This window comes from Rhodamnia argentea, chromosome 10 (assembly GCF_020921035.1).
Source record: "Rhodamnia argentea isolate NSW1041297 chromosome 10, ASM2092103v1, whole genome shotgun sequence".
Lineage (NCBI taxonomy): Eukaryota > Viridiplantae > Streptophyta > Magnoliopsida > Myrtales > Myrtaceae > Rhodamnia > Rhodamnia argentea.
The window spans coordinates 2,490,660-2,506,954 of record NC_063159.1 but is presented as its reverse complement, the minus strand read 5'-3'; the positions used below and the strand labels follow the sequence as shown (position 1 = coordinate 2,506,954).

At 40.8% G+C, this 16,295-nt stretch overlaps 4 protein-coding genes across 7 annotated transcripts in view; 2 read left to right on the top strand and 2 right to left on the bottom strand.

Annotated features, from left to right (window-relative positions):
• The window catches only part of LOC115739840 (E3 ubiquitin-protein ligase PRT6), a 29,775-nt gene extending 26,379 nt beyond the window's left edge, over positions 1–3,396 (top strand). For all 3 annotated transcript variants that reach the window (XM_048271697.1, XM_048271696.1, XM_030673120.2), the window contains one exon: positions 3,175–3,396. The gene's annotated coding sequence lies outside the window, so the exon portion shown is untranslated. The remainder of the gene's footprint in view (positions 1–3,174) is intronic.
• Positions 3,397–5,472: 2,076 nt separating this feature from the next.
• Positions 5,473–8,568, bottom strand: LOC115739854 (mitochondrial import inner membrane translocase subunit Tim9-like). Its single transcript, XM_030673141.2, has 2 exons — positions 8,323–8,568; positions 5,473–5,951 (listed from the first exon to the last, which is right to left on the bottom strand). The coding sequence occupies exons 1-2, from the start codon at positions 8,415–8,417 to the stop codon at positions 5,759–5,761; spliced, it is 288 nt and encodes a 95-aa protein (XP_030529001.1). The 5' UTR covers positions 8,418–8,568; the 3' UTR covers positions 5,473–5,758.
• A 1,764-nt stretch (positions 8,569–10,332) lies between these two features.
• LOC115739853 (kinesin-like protein KIN-10C) lies at positions 10,333–14,511 on the top strand. Its single transcript, XM_030673140.2, has 13 exons — positions 10,333–10,644; positions 10,791–10,959; positions 11,553–11,946; positions 12,030–12,235; positions 12,320–12,600; positions 12,677–12,740; positions 13,040–13,127; positions 13,220–13,599; positions 13,691–13,737; positions 13,824–13,845; positions 13,936–13,998; positions 14,108–14,146; positions 14,245–14,511. Exons 1-13 carry the CDS (start codon positions 10,466–10,468, stop codon positions 14,287–14,289), a joined length of 1,977 nt encoding a protein of 658 aa, XP_030529000.1. The 5' UTR covers positions 10,333–10,465; the 3' UTR covers positions 14,290–14,511.
• Positions 14,512–15,092: 581 nt separating this feature from the next.
• On the bottom strand, positions 15,093–16,095 carry LOC115739855 (metallothionein-like protein 2). 2 transcript variants are annotated; one of them, XM_030673143.2, is made up of 3 exons: positions 15,948–16,095; positions 15,729–15,813; positions 15,093–15,593 (listed from the first exon to the last, which is right to left on the bottom strand). In XM_030673143.2, exons 1-3 carry the CDS (start codon positions 16,010–16,012, stop codon positions 15,507–15,509), a joined length of 237 nt encoding a protein of 78 aa, XP_030529003.1. In that variant the 5' UTR covers positions 16,013–16,095; the 3' UTR covers positions 15,093–15,506. The 2 variants fall into 2 exon arrangements, with proteins under 2 accessions (XP_030529003.1, XP_030529002.1); XM_030673142.2 differs by having other exon boundaries at positions 15,093–15,597; positions 15,733–15,813; positions 15,948–16,094.
• Positions 16,096–16,295: the final 200 nt, after the last annotated feature.

Here is a 16,295-nt window from a genome sequence, read left to right as displayed (position 1 = left end):
AATTTGACTTCTTTGTATTTCTATGTTAGTTTGGGCTATCTAAGCACCCTAAGCTTGTGTACTCTTATGGTTAGCATCAGTCTTCTTTGATTTGAACTAACTCAAACTTGAGTATTGAAGTTTTGGAATATAACTGCACAGCCACGCTGTCTTTAACTCTCCATGATCTCAAGGATTATTGATGCTTTCCTTGCAAAACTTGTCCATCAAGGTTCTATGGTAGACCTTTTGAATTATTTGGTATCACTGTATCACAAAATCCATTCACACATCATATTGCTTGTTCATCTCGCCCTTCTTTTCCTTTTCATCTTCTTCGCTATGTTTGTTTCCTTGTCTTCATCTCAAATCTTAGTTGGCTATTGAGAAGCTACATGACTGCATTATTTTTTTGCAAAAAGGACGCTAATCTGTTGCTTGCTTAAGTGATCGTTTTTATGATTCTCTTCCTCATCTATTGCAATTTTAAGGCATTCTTGCATGATGAATATACCACTTTGGTCAACGTCCATCTCTTCTTCCTGATCGTCCCATTTAATTGCTTGTTCTCTCTCATCCCTTTAAACAAAACTTTTAGGCTTTCCCCTGAAAAAGCAAATTAATTATGTTTTTACCATCCTATGATGTAAATATTGCTCCATGATCCAGATCAAATTGAAAATAACATGTTCAGAGGATCAAATTGTATGCCTATGTTAGTTTTGACTGTCTAAGCACCCTAAGCTTGTGTACTCTCAGGTTTAGCATCAGTCTTCCTTGATTTGAGAAAACTCAAGAGTTTTGGAATATAACCGCACAGCCACGCTATCTTCAACTTGCCATGATCTCAAGGATTATTGATGCTTTCTTTCCTTGTGAAACTTGTCAATCGAGGTTCTATGGCAGTTCTTTTGAATTATTTAGTATCACTGTATCAGAAAATTCATTCACACATCATATTGCTTGATCATCTCGCTCTTGTTTTCCTTTGCATCTTCTTCGCCATCTTTGTTTCCTTATCTTTATGACAAATCTTAGTTGAACATTGATAAGCTACGTGACTCCATTATTTTTTGTTAAGAAGACACTAATGTTGCTCTCTTGCATACCAAGTGATCGTTTTTATGATTCTCCTCCTGATCTATTGCAATTTTAAGGCATTCATGCATGATGAATACACCACTTTGGTCAAAGTCCGTCTCTTCTTACTGATCATCCCATTTTATTGCTTGTTTTCTCTCATCCCTTTAAACAAAACTTTTGGCTTTCCCCAGAAAAAGCAAATCAAATACCATATTATGTTTGTACTATCCTATGATGTAAATACTGCTCCATGATCCAGATCAAATTGAAGATAGCACGTTCTGAGAATCAATGTTATTTCACAGGATAGCAAACCACCCATGAATATGATCCCATTTTGCTCAGAATTGGAAGGAAAATTGCTTGTGAACTTTATCTTCAAAAGATCCATATAAAAGACGGAGTTCATGGAGAGTTGAACTTCAGCTTCAGTCTTCTAAACAACACTATCTGAAGTTTTTTCTTGTTTTTCTGTATCTCCAGTCAACTTCATCTTTTCTCGTTTGTCGCTAAGAATGACTGCTCTATCCCGAGCGACTCGCGAATGTGGCAAACTTATAGCTGCTTTGTAAGACCGACGGAAGTGGTTCTCTTCTTTGATTTCCTTCGGTTCTTTTCACTTTCCTTGTGCTGTTGCTCTTTCAATATTTTTTTGTCCACCATTGTTATTGATTTTTAATTTTACTGAGTCTGTTTTCCCTTCATGCTAGCTGATTCTCTTTTCCAATATCCATTTTTACGCTTTATTTATTGTGTAAATAAATCATATTGACTTGTGTTCAGTTGTGCTTGTTTCTCTTATGTTCCTTTTGTTTCGCGGAAAACGAATGATTCGAAAATATTTTCCTAAAAATGATCACTTGTATTGCTTGAAATAATTTGTCAATGATTTTATTATCCGCAATAATTTGGGTCTTAAACGTTTTCGTGGATGATGAAAATTTTTTTTGTATATTAACATCTTCATGTGTGATGAAAATATTTTTTTACATTTATTTTTGAAGTGATACGAGCGATTATCTTTTAGGAAAATATTTTCAAATCGTTCGTACAAACGCACCGTAGGTTAGATCCTTGTTCAGATGCAATTTGCATTATCTAATTCAATTAGTTCAAGTAGCAAGAACATAAGGGCTTTTGGATAATAGGATAGGAGACGGGAGCATACAATTGGGAATGACGGATTTATAAGAAGTGCAAGGAAAAAGTTGTCAAGTTACGTGCGCTGGTGGAGCTATCAAAACATCGTTTCATATGTTAGGATATGTTTTTCATGCTTGGGTTGAACGTTGGCGATGAGAATGTGCTCTTCATCCCCCTTTTTAGGGTCTTTGGGGATTTAGATTTAGAAAGGAACGTGAATGGAAACAGGGAATCAAAGAGGCTGTTAATATGTTTTTCAGCAAAGGGGAGGTGAAAATTCACGGGAAAAGTCGGGGATGACTTAGAAGAAATGATAATTTCACGGATTCATGATTAATTATGAGTTACAACAACTAAATTAAAATTATGGCCTCTCTCTCTCCTCTTTTACTAGTTCTTGGGGAGTTTTTGAGTAAACTCACGTGATTTTGCATGCTATTATCAATTTCTTCCACACTTTAACCTGAAAAACATCTCATTCCAATTCAAAGGCGTTATGATATACCATTCAATTAATTATTGCTTATTTCAAGTCCTTTTATGTTGTTTCAATTTTCTCATTTGACTAAATAAATGATAGCTAGGACTATAAAGTCAAAGCCAACAGTCATAGCCTCCCCAAACATGCAACATTTGCCCTTAGCTATTTTTTTTTTTTATCTCCAATGTTCCTTATTTGGTTACGAATTTTAGCGTTACATCCCCTAATACTTGTTCAAGCAATATCCTGACAGATCTCTTCCTGTGTTTCTTCTTTTCCTCTATCCTTTGTCAGAATGAACATCCCATTAATATCAACTGCCTTTTCATGAAATTGGTTGAAAGTGCGGCTTTTTATGAAGCAATTATCTATCCTTTTTTTTTTCTTTGGTCTGAAGTGATCTATCTATTTAGACTATTTTTGTTCACTTGGTTATTTATAGCTGTTATTTGTGCTTGACTCTCATCTTGTCGAACTTATTGTGACAGGTAATTTTTCTCTTCCGCCATCAATGGGAGTTCGTTTGCATCATATTAATTTTGCGTTGCGGCTGATACTTCTATTGTACATTCTCTCCTCTCTGTACATGCATTTTATCAGTCTTCTGAGTAGGGTGTAAAGTCCAGGATCTTAATGTGAATGATCTTGACCTAACTACAAGATTGCTTGCTCATTCTCTTGCAATAGGATTAAGCTCTTGATCTCTCTTGCTTCATGTTCTTGTGCTTTTTATTACTATATTCACTCTTTCAAGCAGAAATTCTAGGGAAATCTGCATTGTTCAGCTCGTGTTTCTGGCGGTATGCAATCAGTTAGGTTATTGTCATGATATATTGGTAACCACTTTGGTTGCATATAAAATCTAGCCATAGCTGTTAGAGAGTTGCCGCACCAACGAAGGTGGTTGGTTCATTTGTAAGCTCTTTCCTATGAAGGACTTTGGCGACCCCTGGTTCCCCGATTATCCCTAGTTCCATGTGCATGATTGGTTGCTTATGAAGGCAGCAGACCTTTCATTCTTTTGGCTGAGATATTTGGATTATGAAAAGCCAAAGCAGGGTGATCAATGGGGTTCTATTTTCCAAGACATGGATGACATTTTCCTTGCACTGAACAATGAAGGGAGCATCTAGTTAATTCGACTAGATCTGTGAACTTGGAGAGTAATAAAGTAATTTGCTGGTAAATGACGGGAGAAGTACCAAAAATTGCTTTAGTACCAATTTAGTTCTAAATATTTCAATGAGATCAATTTAATTAATTTTTTTTGTATTAGTACAAATTAAGTCCATCCGAGCAAGTCAAAAACTGGTGATGTGGATGCCCGCTATTTTACGTGGTAACGTCGGCATTGACATGAATTTTTTGTAATCTTTAAATAATTTCTTTGAATTTTTTATTACTTTTTTTTCTTTCTCTATTTTTTTTTTCGGAGGCTAGGGTTGGCGCACCCCCCTCCCCCCTTCTCCCCCCAGCCAGATATGGAGAGGCCTGGCAAGCCTTGCCTGGGCAAGGGTCGGCTTCGCTGACCATGGCCTGACCATGGCCTTGGTCGATTGGCCACCGGCAAAAGGAAAAGGCGAGAGAAAAAAAAAAGTAAGGAAAATAATTCAAAAAAATATTTTAAAAATTTATAAAAGAATTTCATGTTAGCATGAGTGCTGCGACATAGGACGGTCGGTGTTCGGGTCAGTGGCTTTCAGTCTAAATTGATTGGATGAACTGAATTGGTACCGATGCAAAAACGTTTAGAACTAAATTGTTCCAATTGAAAGGTTTAATATTGAATTGGTATTAATGCAATACGTTTATAATTTTTTGGTACTTTTCCTGATAAATGACTCTAAAAGTTTACTACACTTCCTTCAGCTGAACTGACGGAGGTTAGTTTTATTTCCAGTAATATTTGGCGTGTGCTGACTACAGTGGAAGGTTTTGTTGAACTTACTTTTATCGTAAACCTCATTTAGTTTTGGGGTCTCATATGCGGCACAGAGAGAGAGAGAGGAGCTGTGAGGAACCAGTGCTCGACGACGAAAGAGGAGCGCTAGTGCGGAGTTAGAAGAAAGATTGATTGAAGATCCAATGAGCAAGAAAATCCCGTTTCAATGCAGGACCCAGCCAATTAGAAATTTAGAAAGCCTCAACTAGGGCTTATACCACGAACCGGAACCGACGGTTCCTATAAATGCTGAATCGAGAACCGGACTCTAATTTGCCAAAATCGGAAATTGGATCGGGATTCCGATTCTATTTTGAATCCATGCTCACCCATAATGAACGGTCTCCATATGCCCCCAATGTTTCATAGGAACTCCAGGAGAATCTGACATCTTCCCATCAAGTGCTTTAATTGCAGGAACTATTTGGAAGCTTTCGACTGAAATGAATTTTGCACTGGCAAGGAAACATAACATAGATTGGTTGGCATCCCGTGTAGTTTAATTGAATCCTTAAACTTGTAGACGAGAGAGGAGGGAAAAGTGGTTGAGGTACACCGTTAAAACAACTTGTCTTCTTTATGCCTCCTCAATTTGTTTCTTCACTCTGTATAATTTAATCAAACTGAGTAGCTATTGTCTTATTCTGAATCATGAACATGACAAGTGAATCCAGGAATGTCACGTCTCAGGAAGGAAGAATTTCAAATTATGGAAGTTCCTAATTGAAAATGCATTTCCTTCGTGTGTGTTCGAAAAACATTGAACTTGATGCTCATGCTCAGAGTAACAACCTATGCAAACGAGCATCAAAGTATCAAGAAACTAACAGAAACATCACTAAAATGCGTCCGGAAAGAAGCGTAGAAGAAATGCTGTTACTTAAAAGATCAACCTGTTAAGGTGAGTCATCAAAACATGACCCTTTCAATCTAATTTCTCGTCCCTCATTTTACAGTAAGAATTTCCATCTGAAATCAGATTATTGTGTTCCTCTATTCTTTTACACTCTTATGCAAGAATATCTGTCGGTACATCAACCTCCCAACACGAAAACTGCCTGTCTTATTCCTCGGGGATCTTCTCTGGAGGAGGAAAAAAAACCAATAAACACAGTTCCTATCAGCGAGGGTCATCTTGGATTTATTTGCTGTTCTGCTTGGTTGAGGTCCGCCAGTCTCATTCCAACAAGTGCTGATACCTTGAGGAATTTTTCAGCACAGTGAAGCACACATCTCTCCTCTTGTTTGCCAAGAGACTTGCGCCAGAAAGAATCGACACAATCGATAAAGCATCTCTCCACCAAAGAATTATACAACCTTAAACTGCAATAAAATATCAGAAGCAAGAGAAAGGAATCAGATTCTCACACATGGCATAACCCTCACTCACACAAATGAAATTTATACACAAGGTGCCCATATGCAATTTAAGTCCGAATGAACTAGTAAGATTCACAGAATCACAGTGGAGTGAAGAGTTAACTGGAGGTCTACCGGGGTCTAAGAAAGGATGGAGTGATGCCATAATTGATGAGAAAGAACAGGCAAACTTCCGTAGATTAAGATAAATAAGGATGGGCAGAAAAAGAAAAAGAACAAGAATGGGCAAAAAGAATCAGGCTGTTCCATTAGAAGATGAAATCTCATCTTCTGTTATGTCGGTTGAAAAAGCATTGAATGCAGAAAAGAGAGAAAGTGTCAAATATCAAATTGATAATCTTTGGACCATAATGGGATAACTAGAATAAGCTAATATCCTGATTAGTTAGTATTGCCATGTTCACAAGAGGTGTCAATGAGGGGCGGTTGGGTATTGTTCTCAGACAAGTTATTACCAGTAAGTTAATTGTCAAACTGAACAAAGGCAATGATGGAATATCAACAGGACACAAGTTCGGTGTGATATCTTCTTAGTTCTCATGATAATTCACGTGGAGATAAACCTAACTGCTTCTCAAGACAGTAAATTTTGAAGGTCAAAGCCCATCGAGCCACTTTTCTCAAATGCACAGCAAGTTCTACAAAAATACAAACTAAACTTTGTATTATTACCATGTTGAGCCATGCTTCCTTTGCAAGAAGAGAGCCATCCGTGGATCACATTATTATCCATGTTCAATATATGACATCAGGAACTTTTTTAATGGAAAGATGGAATGCTCCTGGTAATGCCACAAAATGTCTCTTCTCACTGGAGATGAAAACAGAGGGTCAGATTTGACCAGAATTTGTAATGAGCTACTCAATCACACATTACACAGAAAATTTGGATGAATGGCACGGAAGAAATTTGAGGGAGAACAACCTGGCCAAGGAACCATCTATGCTGATAAGCATGATAAAGAGATTAGTTGAATGCTGCATCAGTATATCTTAGTCACAAAAACCTCTTCATATGTTTGAGTCTTGATTTCTTTTATTTGTACTATTTATTTTATCCATACAGGATTGTATTTATTCTTTATTGAATAAACTTCTTAGTCTTAACAAAAGCAAAAAGAATTTCCCTCTCCTTGTGCAAACTTTTTACTGAAACTACTAGGCATCAAAGCAATTCAAGCTCAGTGAGTCATCTCCAGACATCAAAAGGTGGAATATGATGGTTACATCAGAAGTTGCAAGAAGATGCGAATGCCATGTGAAGGAGAAAGTCAGTTAAGAGGTCTCACACATACCATGTAACATGCTCCAAACTGACAGCATGCATGGCAAGAGAGAGAAAAACTTAAGAGACTAATTCAGATTGCCACTCTCAAACAAGAACAGAAAATAACAAAGCATAGAACAGGAGAAATAGCAAGAAACTTTCAGTTTGGGCACAGTCAACTCCATGATTTTGCTCAACAATAGGAGAAAGACCCTTTCCCCAGATAAAATGGTGAGAAAATTTCTTGTTTCGGGTAACTGTCTTTTGAAGCAACATATGCAGATAAACCAGTGGGAAAAGGCCAGAGTTACTCCCCCTTAATTTTAAGATCTGTGAAAGAAGCCGCATCATGTTAACTTTCTTGTGGCAGAAAAAGAATAGGAAATTGGAAGTTCGGGAGAAAATTTGCGGCCATGAACAACGGAAATATTCTGCGAGACTCGTTACATTTACATTCTGAGCCAGTGTTCCTTTACCTGAAATTCTCGACAACAGACTAGAAACTTACCCATTGACACACACCAGACATGACATACTACAAAAACTTCATAAAAAAAAATGTAGAAGAAGAAGATGACTGATCCAACGTGAACGCAAACAAACGTAAACGCAAAATCAGAGTAGAACAGGATTAACAATTGGGATTAAAAGAAGACGCCATTACTGCAACTGAATCAATACGGTAAAACAACAAATTGGGAAATGGAAACTTCAGGAGAAAATTCTGGCAACGAAGAACTAGAGACTCTGCATAACAAGACTTGTTACATTTACAGCCAGTCTTCCTTTTCCTGAAATTCTCGACATCGGACAGACTACAAACCCATCCACCCACACGCATCAGACATCACAGATCATCAGAAACCACGAAAGAAGATAAAACAAGAAGACTGGTCCAAACGTTCTTTCTTCTCAGGCAATAACGCAAAACCCAGTGCGGCAATTCCAAATCACCGCACGCCCCACACATTCGACGACGCGAGTAATACATCTGCACAAAGTCGAGAATGATTTTCGATTCGTAAGCTCGGGGAACTGCGGGCTGACCTGTCGCGCGCTTGGAGCCGATCGACGAAGGCGCTCATCCGGAGCTTATCTTCTTCAGGGAGGGAATCCAGATCTCCGAGAATGGTCTTGTCCATCGTTTCTGCTTCAAGCTTCAAAATGGGGAGTCCTGAGTGCGACTACGACTTAGGGTTTAAGGAGCGCGGTAACGACGCCATGAGAGCGTTTCCCTTAAACCCTGAAATGAGAGAGAGAAAGGTGGTGGGAGCACGAGCATCGCACGTGCCTTTTGGGGTGTTAGAAATTGCTCCAAAAAATGATTAATTTGAAAAAAATATATTTTATAAAAATAAATTTACTCACAAAAATGCTTTTTTTTCCTTTCATTTTGAGTCTTGAGTTATATCGATTTTATGCTTATTAAGCGATGAATCATGAGCACAAAGGCGTGTTTAATGTGATAACGGGTTCTATAACAAGTGGAGTGATTCTTTGCGTTAAGATGAAAACTCTCTCTCTCTCTCTACCCTCGGTCGTGGGCCCCGCATGCGTGTCTACGTGTCTAAGAGTTAGGGTTCGCAGGCCGCCGAAGAGCGGGATGCCACACCATCGTCGTGCTTGGGCGGCATCGGCCTTACGACTTCCCCCCTTCCCTTCTCCGCCTTTGCTTTACTTACTAATTTCACTTCTTCTTCTTTTCGAGTTTTCTTTTGATAAATTTATGGAATTATTAACTTGATTTTGTTTGATTTTAAATATATTAATAACTAATAGCCACGTAGGTAAATCATGGAATGCAAGCGTGGCACTTGACAATAATTGAACGATCGTGTGAGTATAACATGGTTATTCTTTTCTTTAAAAGGCCGAATGAGCAAAGAGTCATACATTTCCAAATTTCCCTTCTCCGTCTTTGTTTTACTTACTAATTTTATTCTCTTTTTTTTTTTTTAATTTTCTTTTGATAAATTTATGAAATTTTTAATTTGATTGGTACTTTGAGGTAGGGCTATCAAAACCGAATTGAAAACCGAATCGAATTGAAAATTTCGTGCACTATGGTTCGATTTGATTTTATGTTTAGGCAATTGAAAAATAACCATTCTTCTTTTTTTCGGTTCGGTTATTTTGGTTCGGTTAACCAAAACGCACTAAAAATCTTCAAATAATCATTCTTTTTTTTTTATCCTTATTTTATTTTTATTTTTCGGGGCAAAGGGCTACCGTGGTCCCTAGTCACTTGTGGCCTCTCGCCCACAACTGGCGGGGGTTGCCGGCCCTCACCGTTGCCGGCCCTCATCGATCTGGGATCCGGCATCATCGGGCCTTGGTGACGGTGGGTGAGGGCCACGACGCCCTCACCCGCCTCAACAAGGGGCCGCGCGAATCGGTGGCCGGCGGCTCCACCGGATTTCAACCAAAAAAGAATGAAAAAAATAAATAAAAACTAGAAAAGAAAATAAAAATCGAAATTCAAATCGAATTGGATTTTTTTTTCAATTCACATTTGGTTCAGAACGGGATTCGGTTCAATTCAAGTTTACACCTAATAGTTTAGTTTTCTTGAAAAACTAAGCTGAAAACTGAACCATTGACACCCCTACTTTGAAGCTCATTGAATACAGCGCAATAATTTCGAAGCGACAATAGGAGAAGGATTGGAGTTGCTCCTGAAAAGTGAATAAATTAATTAAGGACTTGTCAACATTGCGTACGGAAATATTGTTATTTAGGAAATTGAATTCGAAAGTGCCGTTTATCCGGATTATTAGATGTCCCGTGAAAATTTGTACATTCAAATCACCTCAATTTATTAAAAAAAGAACGGGGTCACAATTATAGTTGACTACATATTTAAACCTATTTTCCAAAGATATTTATCACACTGAAAATTAGAAAGAAAACTAACGTTCACAATGAATATAAGTTGAGAAAATTTAATAAAAAATAAAATATAGTTTGGGGTCCACGTGGCACTTGGTCTAGCGCCGCAGTTCAAAATGCAAGAGTGCTGGACCCAGACAAAAGGGCCCAAGCCCCGGAGCAGTATCAGTGTTAAATTCGAATCTCTTTCGTGCTCCAACGGTCGAACACCAACTGCCCTGCTTCATCCCCTGTGCCCCCAAATCTCCTTTCTTCTCTTGGTTCGCGATTTCTTCAAATTTTCCAGAGTATTCGCCTTCCAATGGACGCGTCGTCTGCGGATTTACCCTCCAGAGTCCGGGTGGTCGCGCGGGTCCGCCCTTTCCTCCCTCGCGAGGCGGCCGCGAGGCAGGGCGAGCCCGTCCCGTGCGTTTCCGTCCTCCATCGAGCGAGCGCGCCCGAGGACGAAGTCACCGTCCATCTCAAGGACCAGGCCACTAGGTCAGTGGAAAAGTTCCTTTTCGATCGTTCGATTTCTGTTTCTTGGAGATTGATTTGTTCGGTGTAGGTTTTGATTTGGCTTTTGTTTCTCTTTTTTTTTTTTTTTTTGGGTAAATTTTTTTTTTTTTGGTTTTCTGCGTGCGCAGTCGGAATGAGTGCTACAAGTTGGACTCTTTCTTCGGCCAGGAGGACGACAATGTGAGAGAGATATTCGACAGAGAAGTGAAGCCCCTGATTGCTGGCGTTTTTCATGGATGCAATGGTACGGTATTCGCCTACGGCGCCACCGGCAGCGGTAAAACCTACGCGATGCAGGTTGGTTCTGTAATTCTTGAGAAAAATTTTAGCTTTTGAGTTTTGATTGCTGACTTAGACGGCTTTATCATATTATTATTTCAGAAAAACAGAAGGAAGTATTGAGTTCCCAAGTTAGTCTGGGTGCTTTTGAAGCTGATTAGGGGAAGCTGAATTGAATACTGGGCTCATATTTATATGCAGCTTTGAGGTTTTAAGAGAAAAAAAAAGAAACCGTCCCGATGATCATCATTTGGTTGTTCGATTCTGTTTGGCTTTGTATGTAATTAGTCTCAGATCGGGTTTCAGGAGAATTTTTAAGAAGGAAGGAGGAAAGTTTTCTGCAGTGAACAGAATTCGGAGAGCTAGAGAATTCTATGTTCCTCACGATGAATGCCTGTTGATTGAAATACTAGTAGAGTGTCGCCATGAAAAAGCATGTTTTGGGGGGTGGATTTTTCGTTTTCAAATCTCTTCTTCTTGTTGGATTTGGACTTCTTTTTTTTTGGTCAAAGGATTTGGACTTTAGCGGTGATTAAATTTGTTTCCTGGGCTTGAATAGTGCTAATTACGCTTCGCCTGAAAGAAATATGACCAAATGATGAATGATTTAGGGTACCGATGAACTGCCGGGCCTGATGCCATTGGCCATGTCCACAATCCTGTCCATGTGCGAGACCACGGGAAGCACTGCGGAGATCTCATACTACGAGGTCTACATGGAGAGATGCTACGACCTTTTGCAAGAGAAACCGAAGGAAATCGTGATTCTGGACGACAAGGATGGGCAAATCCACCTGAAGGGACTCTCGTGGGTCCATGTGCGATCAATGTCCGAGTTTAGCGAGGTGTTTGCTAGTGGAATCCAGAAGCGCAGAGTGGCACACACTGGTCTAAATGACATCTCCAGCAGGAGCCATGGCGCGCTCGTTATCGCTGTCACCACGCCTTGTGGTGCTGGTTCTGATGCTGTAGTCACCGGAAAGTTGAACCTCATAGATCTAGCCGGTACTTTCTAATTTTCTTGCCGTTAAGTTGTTCGCTGAGGCTCATTTTTGCCCACAGGTTTTTATATAATTGTTGCTCATCAGGGAATGAAGATAACAGGAGGACCTGCAATGAGGGAATCCGTATGCAGGAGAGTGGCAAGATAAACCAATCGCTGTTCGCATTGTCCAACGTGATTTATGCTCTGAACAACAACAAGCCTCGCGTGCCCTACCGAGAGAGCAAGCTGACTAGAATACTGCAGGACTCTCTTGGTGGAACAAGCCGTGCCGTCATGGTTGCTTGTTTGGTAAGACTCAAGTGTTGAACTTCCTTAACAAGTTGCGAATCTATCTTTGAAAAATATAATTTCTGTTCGGTGTTCCACTAATAGAATCCTGGAGAGTACCAAGAATCTGTTCATACTGTGAGCTTGGCAGCTCGGTCACGCCACATCACTAACTTCATTCCTTCAGCTCAAAAGCAAGAGACTCCTAAGTTGAAAGTTGACATGGAGGCAAAACTGCGTGCTTGGCTCGAATCAAGAGGCAAAACGAAGAGCGCAAACCGAGTTGGAGCATTGAAGACACCAGTTTCTGTCAAGAAAACTGCTGAGCGTCATACTTCTGTTAAAACGAAGGGCGGCTCTAGACAGGGCAATTCTGTCTCCCGAAGGTAATGTCAGGATGGCTGATGAAAGTGGTACGACATGCTATTCCTTCAATTTTATCTGATGGTCACATCAATGCAGGATCTTGCCAGTTCCCTCCAGAAATTTATTCAAAAATGGGGATTTGGAGGAAACGGATGCGGAGGTATGTCATGTTTAAGAGGCTCTTTCGTACACGACATTTTGTCCCTTAAAATGAAATTCCATCCAGCAATGAGAACCTAAAACTACATGACCTCCTTATAAATGCCGCTATTCTTTAGCACTTTGATGTGTTCATGGCTTCTACTTGTCACTTAATCTTTGTGTACTTTTTAATGTTATCATACAATGGTTACAGTTGGTTCCGTGTCATGATCTGAAGCATCTCATATGACCAATGCCTAGACTTCTCTACAAATAGATGCACACGCTTGTCTAACAGTTTAACAATGTTCATTTCAGAACCTGCAGTTCATTCCTCAGCACACAGACTATAAGGTGAAAGCTGCTCTCGATGCTGTTACTTTGGAATCAGGAATGGACCTCGGAGGTACTCTGTTAGTCTTCAAGGATTCTTCTATTCATAGTCAATTTAGATAAACTGAACTTGCATCTATCTGAAGTGGCTATAACTATATGTAGGTGAGCCATTGGAAAAGGATGACGACCGCACGAGTGCCAAAACATCAATCGACTTCACTGAGTCATACCGAGTCCCCCATATGAAAAGTGAAAGGCAGAGCCCACAAAGGAAAGTGCTCTCCCCAGTAGAGAGTGCCAAAACATCAATCGACTTCACCGAGTCATGTCAAGTTACCGATACGAAAAGTGAAAGGCAGAACCCGCTAAGAATCGCGCTTTCCCCGGTAGATGTAAATGCCGGACAAAGGGCTATGGTAACATGCTCCGAGCCATTCGAGCCACAGACCCCAGTAACATCTTCCAAGAGCTGCTGCACAAGCAAGCACCAGAATTTCGTCACTCCTCTTGATAAATTTAATGAGTGCAGCTCTCACTTGAAGGCAAGTAGTAACAACCCGGAAACAATTTGCTTTTACTGCCAACATGTTAGTACTGTCGAGGTGGAACTAACGCTCGGTATCTGATCTGCAGACCTGTCTTATTAAAGAATTCATCGACGTCTTGAATATCGCCAGCAGGTAATGCGATCATATGTAGCATTTGGAGCTTGTCATTTTTCTTGTCTGTGAGTACTGAACGTTTCTCATGGTTGTTGCAATTGCAGAGAGGAGCTTCTTGAGCTTAAGGTACGCATGTAGCGGGAATTAGGCGCTTTCAAAATGAACATTTCGTGTTTGATCACTGCTTGATGTTTTCTCTTGGATCATGATGTATAGGGCATTGGACCGCAGAGAGCAGACTATATCCTTGAACTCAGAGACTCTAGTCCTCTGAAATCGGTACGGTTGCTGTCTTTGGTTTTTGGTTTATGAAAGCGGGAGATTATAGCAATGAAAGTCAGATTCTTTCTTAGCTCACTTTGTCATTACGATTGTGTTGATAATACAGTTGGATGACTTGGAAAAGATCGGCCTCTCCTCTAAGCAGGTACACTTGGTTTTTTTCTAGATACATGGAGCTAATCTATTTCATCTGACTCCACCTGACCCTGGTTTTTTTCTTTTTTTTTTGTCGCCGCCCCGCAGGTTCATAACATGTTTAGTAGAGTTGCAACAATTGTTTTCGAGTGATTTGGAAGACTGGCAACAGCCTGTTGTTGAGCGTTGCTGTTTGAAGTACTCATACGTTGTCTCATAGTCTTGTACCTGTCCTGGTTGAAACCTATGGATTATGAGATAGAAGGGATGTAATATCACAAACTCAATCCTATTCTTTAACATATGATCTCTCGTTGTTGCGCTCATCCATTACGCAGACCATGTGTGCTGATAAGCTTCTTCTTCTTTTTTTAATATCTCGTCCTTATCCTACCGGCTCTAAAAGATGGCTACGGCTGACTAGAACCTCGATCATATTCATACTAGAACCTCGATGTTGTGTTACATATTGATGGGCTTGATTACCCCATTCGGCCATCGACAGTTGAACGGCGACCGATCGATGGCCGGAGCGAAAATGAATTTCTACTGAACTTTCAATTTGGTGTTTTTGTTTTTTTCCGGGACTTTAATGTAGTGAACCAACGAATTTTGATGTAAGCAGCAGCGCACCCCATTTGAAGATGCACGCACCGTGAGTCATCTTGGGGTCAGCAATTGCATAAAGACGACACAAAGTCCAACTTAGATGACTGTTCTTCATGGACAAAGTTAGGCACCCGTTTCGATCCACCAATGAATGGATGGAAGTGGCCCTCCTCTTCTCTTCCCCCAAAATAATTCACCTCCCTCTTCCCTCAAATCAACAGGAAACACGTCATTTCTCAAATCCCATCTTCCTATACCCCACATTGATTTTTTTTTCTTTTTATTTTTTTTTAAATTGAGAAAAAGGAGAAGGTTTTCATGATACCAGACAAGAAATGGGCAACGAGTTAAAAACAGAGAGAGTGCCTAACTTTTTGACCGCAAGAACAGAGCTTTTCAATCGCCATATCATTTCATGATCTGAGCCCAACATGAATCCAAACCCCACCCAGAGCAGAGACAGCCACCCCGATCGGACACGACCTTCATACAAAGACAGAAAGAGAAAAAAAACAAAAAGACAGCGGAAAACACCAAGCCGGCCACCACATGGAAGGACTCTGAACCAGAGAGAGAGAGAGTTCAGGATCAGTCGCCCACATCCAGCCATGGCTGGCTTTATTCTGACCCACAAAAGGGCAAAAAGACACCCACATGGCGGAAGGACATACAGAAGACACGAACATTGCCATATACTAAAAGGATTCCGACCCATCTCTTTCGGTCTCGGGCGGGTGTCGAATTCAAGGTCGCGACTCGCTTCATTTACAGTTGCACGGGTCGCAGGTGCAGCTCGAGCCGCACTTGCATCCGTTCTCGGCTCCGGCCTCCATCTCCGACCCCTCGAAGTGTCTGCACGTTCGAAAACACAGCATATATTAAATCCTAAAGCCACAAACGCAAAAGGGAAGAAATTTTTTTTCTTCTTTTCGCGTCGAGACGTCTCCGATGAAGCTCCGATTTTTATGGGAAGAAGAAGAGACGAACGATTTCTCGGGGGCGACGCCCATGACGAGGGTCTCGGTGGCGGCGCTCTCGGTGTAGCTCAGGTCCGCATGCATCTTGCATCTGCATCGCCATCGCCATCGTCATCACACAAAGCGAACAGTAATTACGGAAAAATGAAACAATAATTCCAAACGACGTTCATCGATCGTTCTGCGACGGAGGAAATCGAACGAAGGGAGAGGACCAAGACGTACCCTCCGCAGCCGTCGCCGCACTTGCAGCCAGACCCGCAGCCACAGTTTCCTCCGCAGCACGACATTCTCAGGTTAGGGGTCGAAAGGTAAAAGCTTGGTAAAGAAGATGATTTAGAAGTTGGTTCTGAACTTTCTCCTCGGCGTTGAACGAGTTTTAAGGGACGATGCTCGGCCCGAATTTATAGCGCGGAAGGGGAGGATCTCGGGGGCGCATACACCGTCCACGTGTCCCGACGCTTCATGCCGCCCCCTCCATGCGCGTCGCTCCGAAAAACGAAACCGTGCAGCCGGGACCCCACCCTCTTCCCACCATAGCGTACGCCCGATCTCACGTGATCTCATCTCATC

What these genes read in the sequence shown, in the direction of transcription:
- LOC115739854 (XM_030673141.2), bottom strand. Translation starts at nt 8,417, where the DNA reads ATGGACAAGACCATTCTCGGAGATCTGGATTCCCTCCCTGAAGAAGAT. An exon ending in CGGCTCCAAGCGCGCGACAG is followed by an intron (nt 5,952 to 8,322) that starts GTCAGCCCGCAG and finishes ATTTTATTGCAG; the next exon opens with TTTAAGGTTGTATAATTCTT.
- LOC115739853 (XM_030673140.2), top strand. Translation starts at nt 10,466, where the DNA reads ATGGACGCGTCGTCTGCGGATTTACCCTCCAGAGTCCGGGTGGTCGCG. An exon ending in CTCAAGGACCAGGCCACTAG is followed by an intron (nt 10,645 to 10,790) that starts GTCAGTGGAAAA and finishes CTGCGTGCGCAG; the next exon opens with TCGGAATGAGTGCTACAAGT. An exon ending in GTCTTGAATATCGCCAGCAG is followed by an intron (nt 13,738 to 13,823) that starts GTAATGCGATCA and finishes TTGCAATTGCAG; the next exon opens with AGAGGAGCTTCTTGAGCTTA.
- LOC115739855 (XM_030673143.2), bottom strand. Translation starts at nt 16,012, where the DNA reads ATGTCGTGCTGCGGAGGAAACTGTGGCTGCGGGTCTGGCTGCAAGTGC. An exon ending in TGCGGCGACGGCTGCGGAGG is followed by an intron (nt 15,814 to 15,947) that starts GTACGTCTTGGT and finishes ATGGCGATGCAG; the next exon opens with ATGCAAGATGCATGCGGACC. An exon ending in TCGCCCCCGAGAAATCGTTC is followed by an intron (nt 15,594 to 15,728) that starts GTCTCTTCTTCT and finishes ACGTGCAGACAC; the next exon opens with TTCGAGGGGTCGGAGATGGA.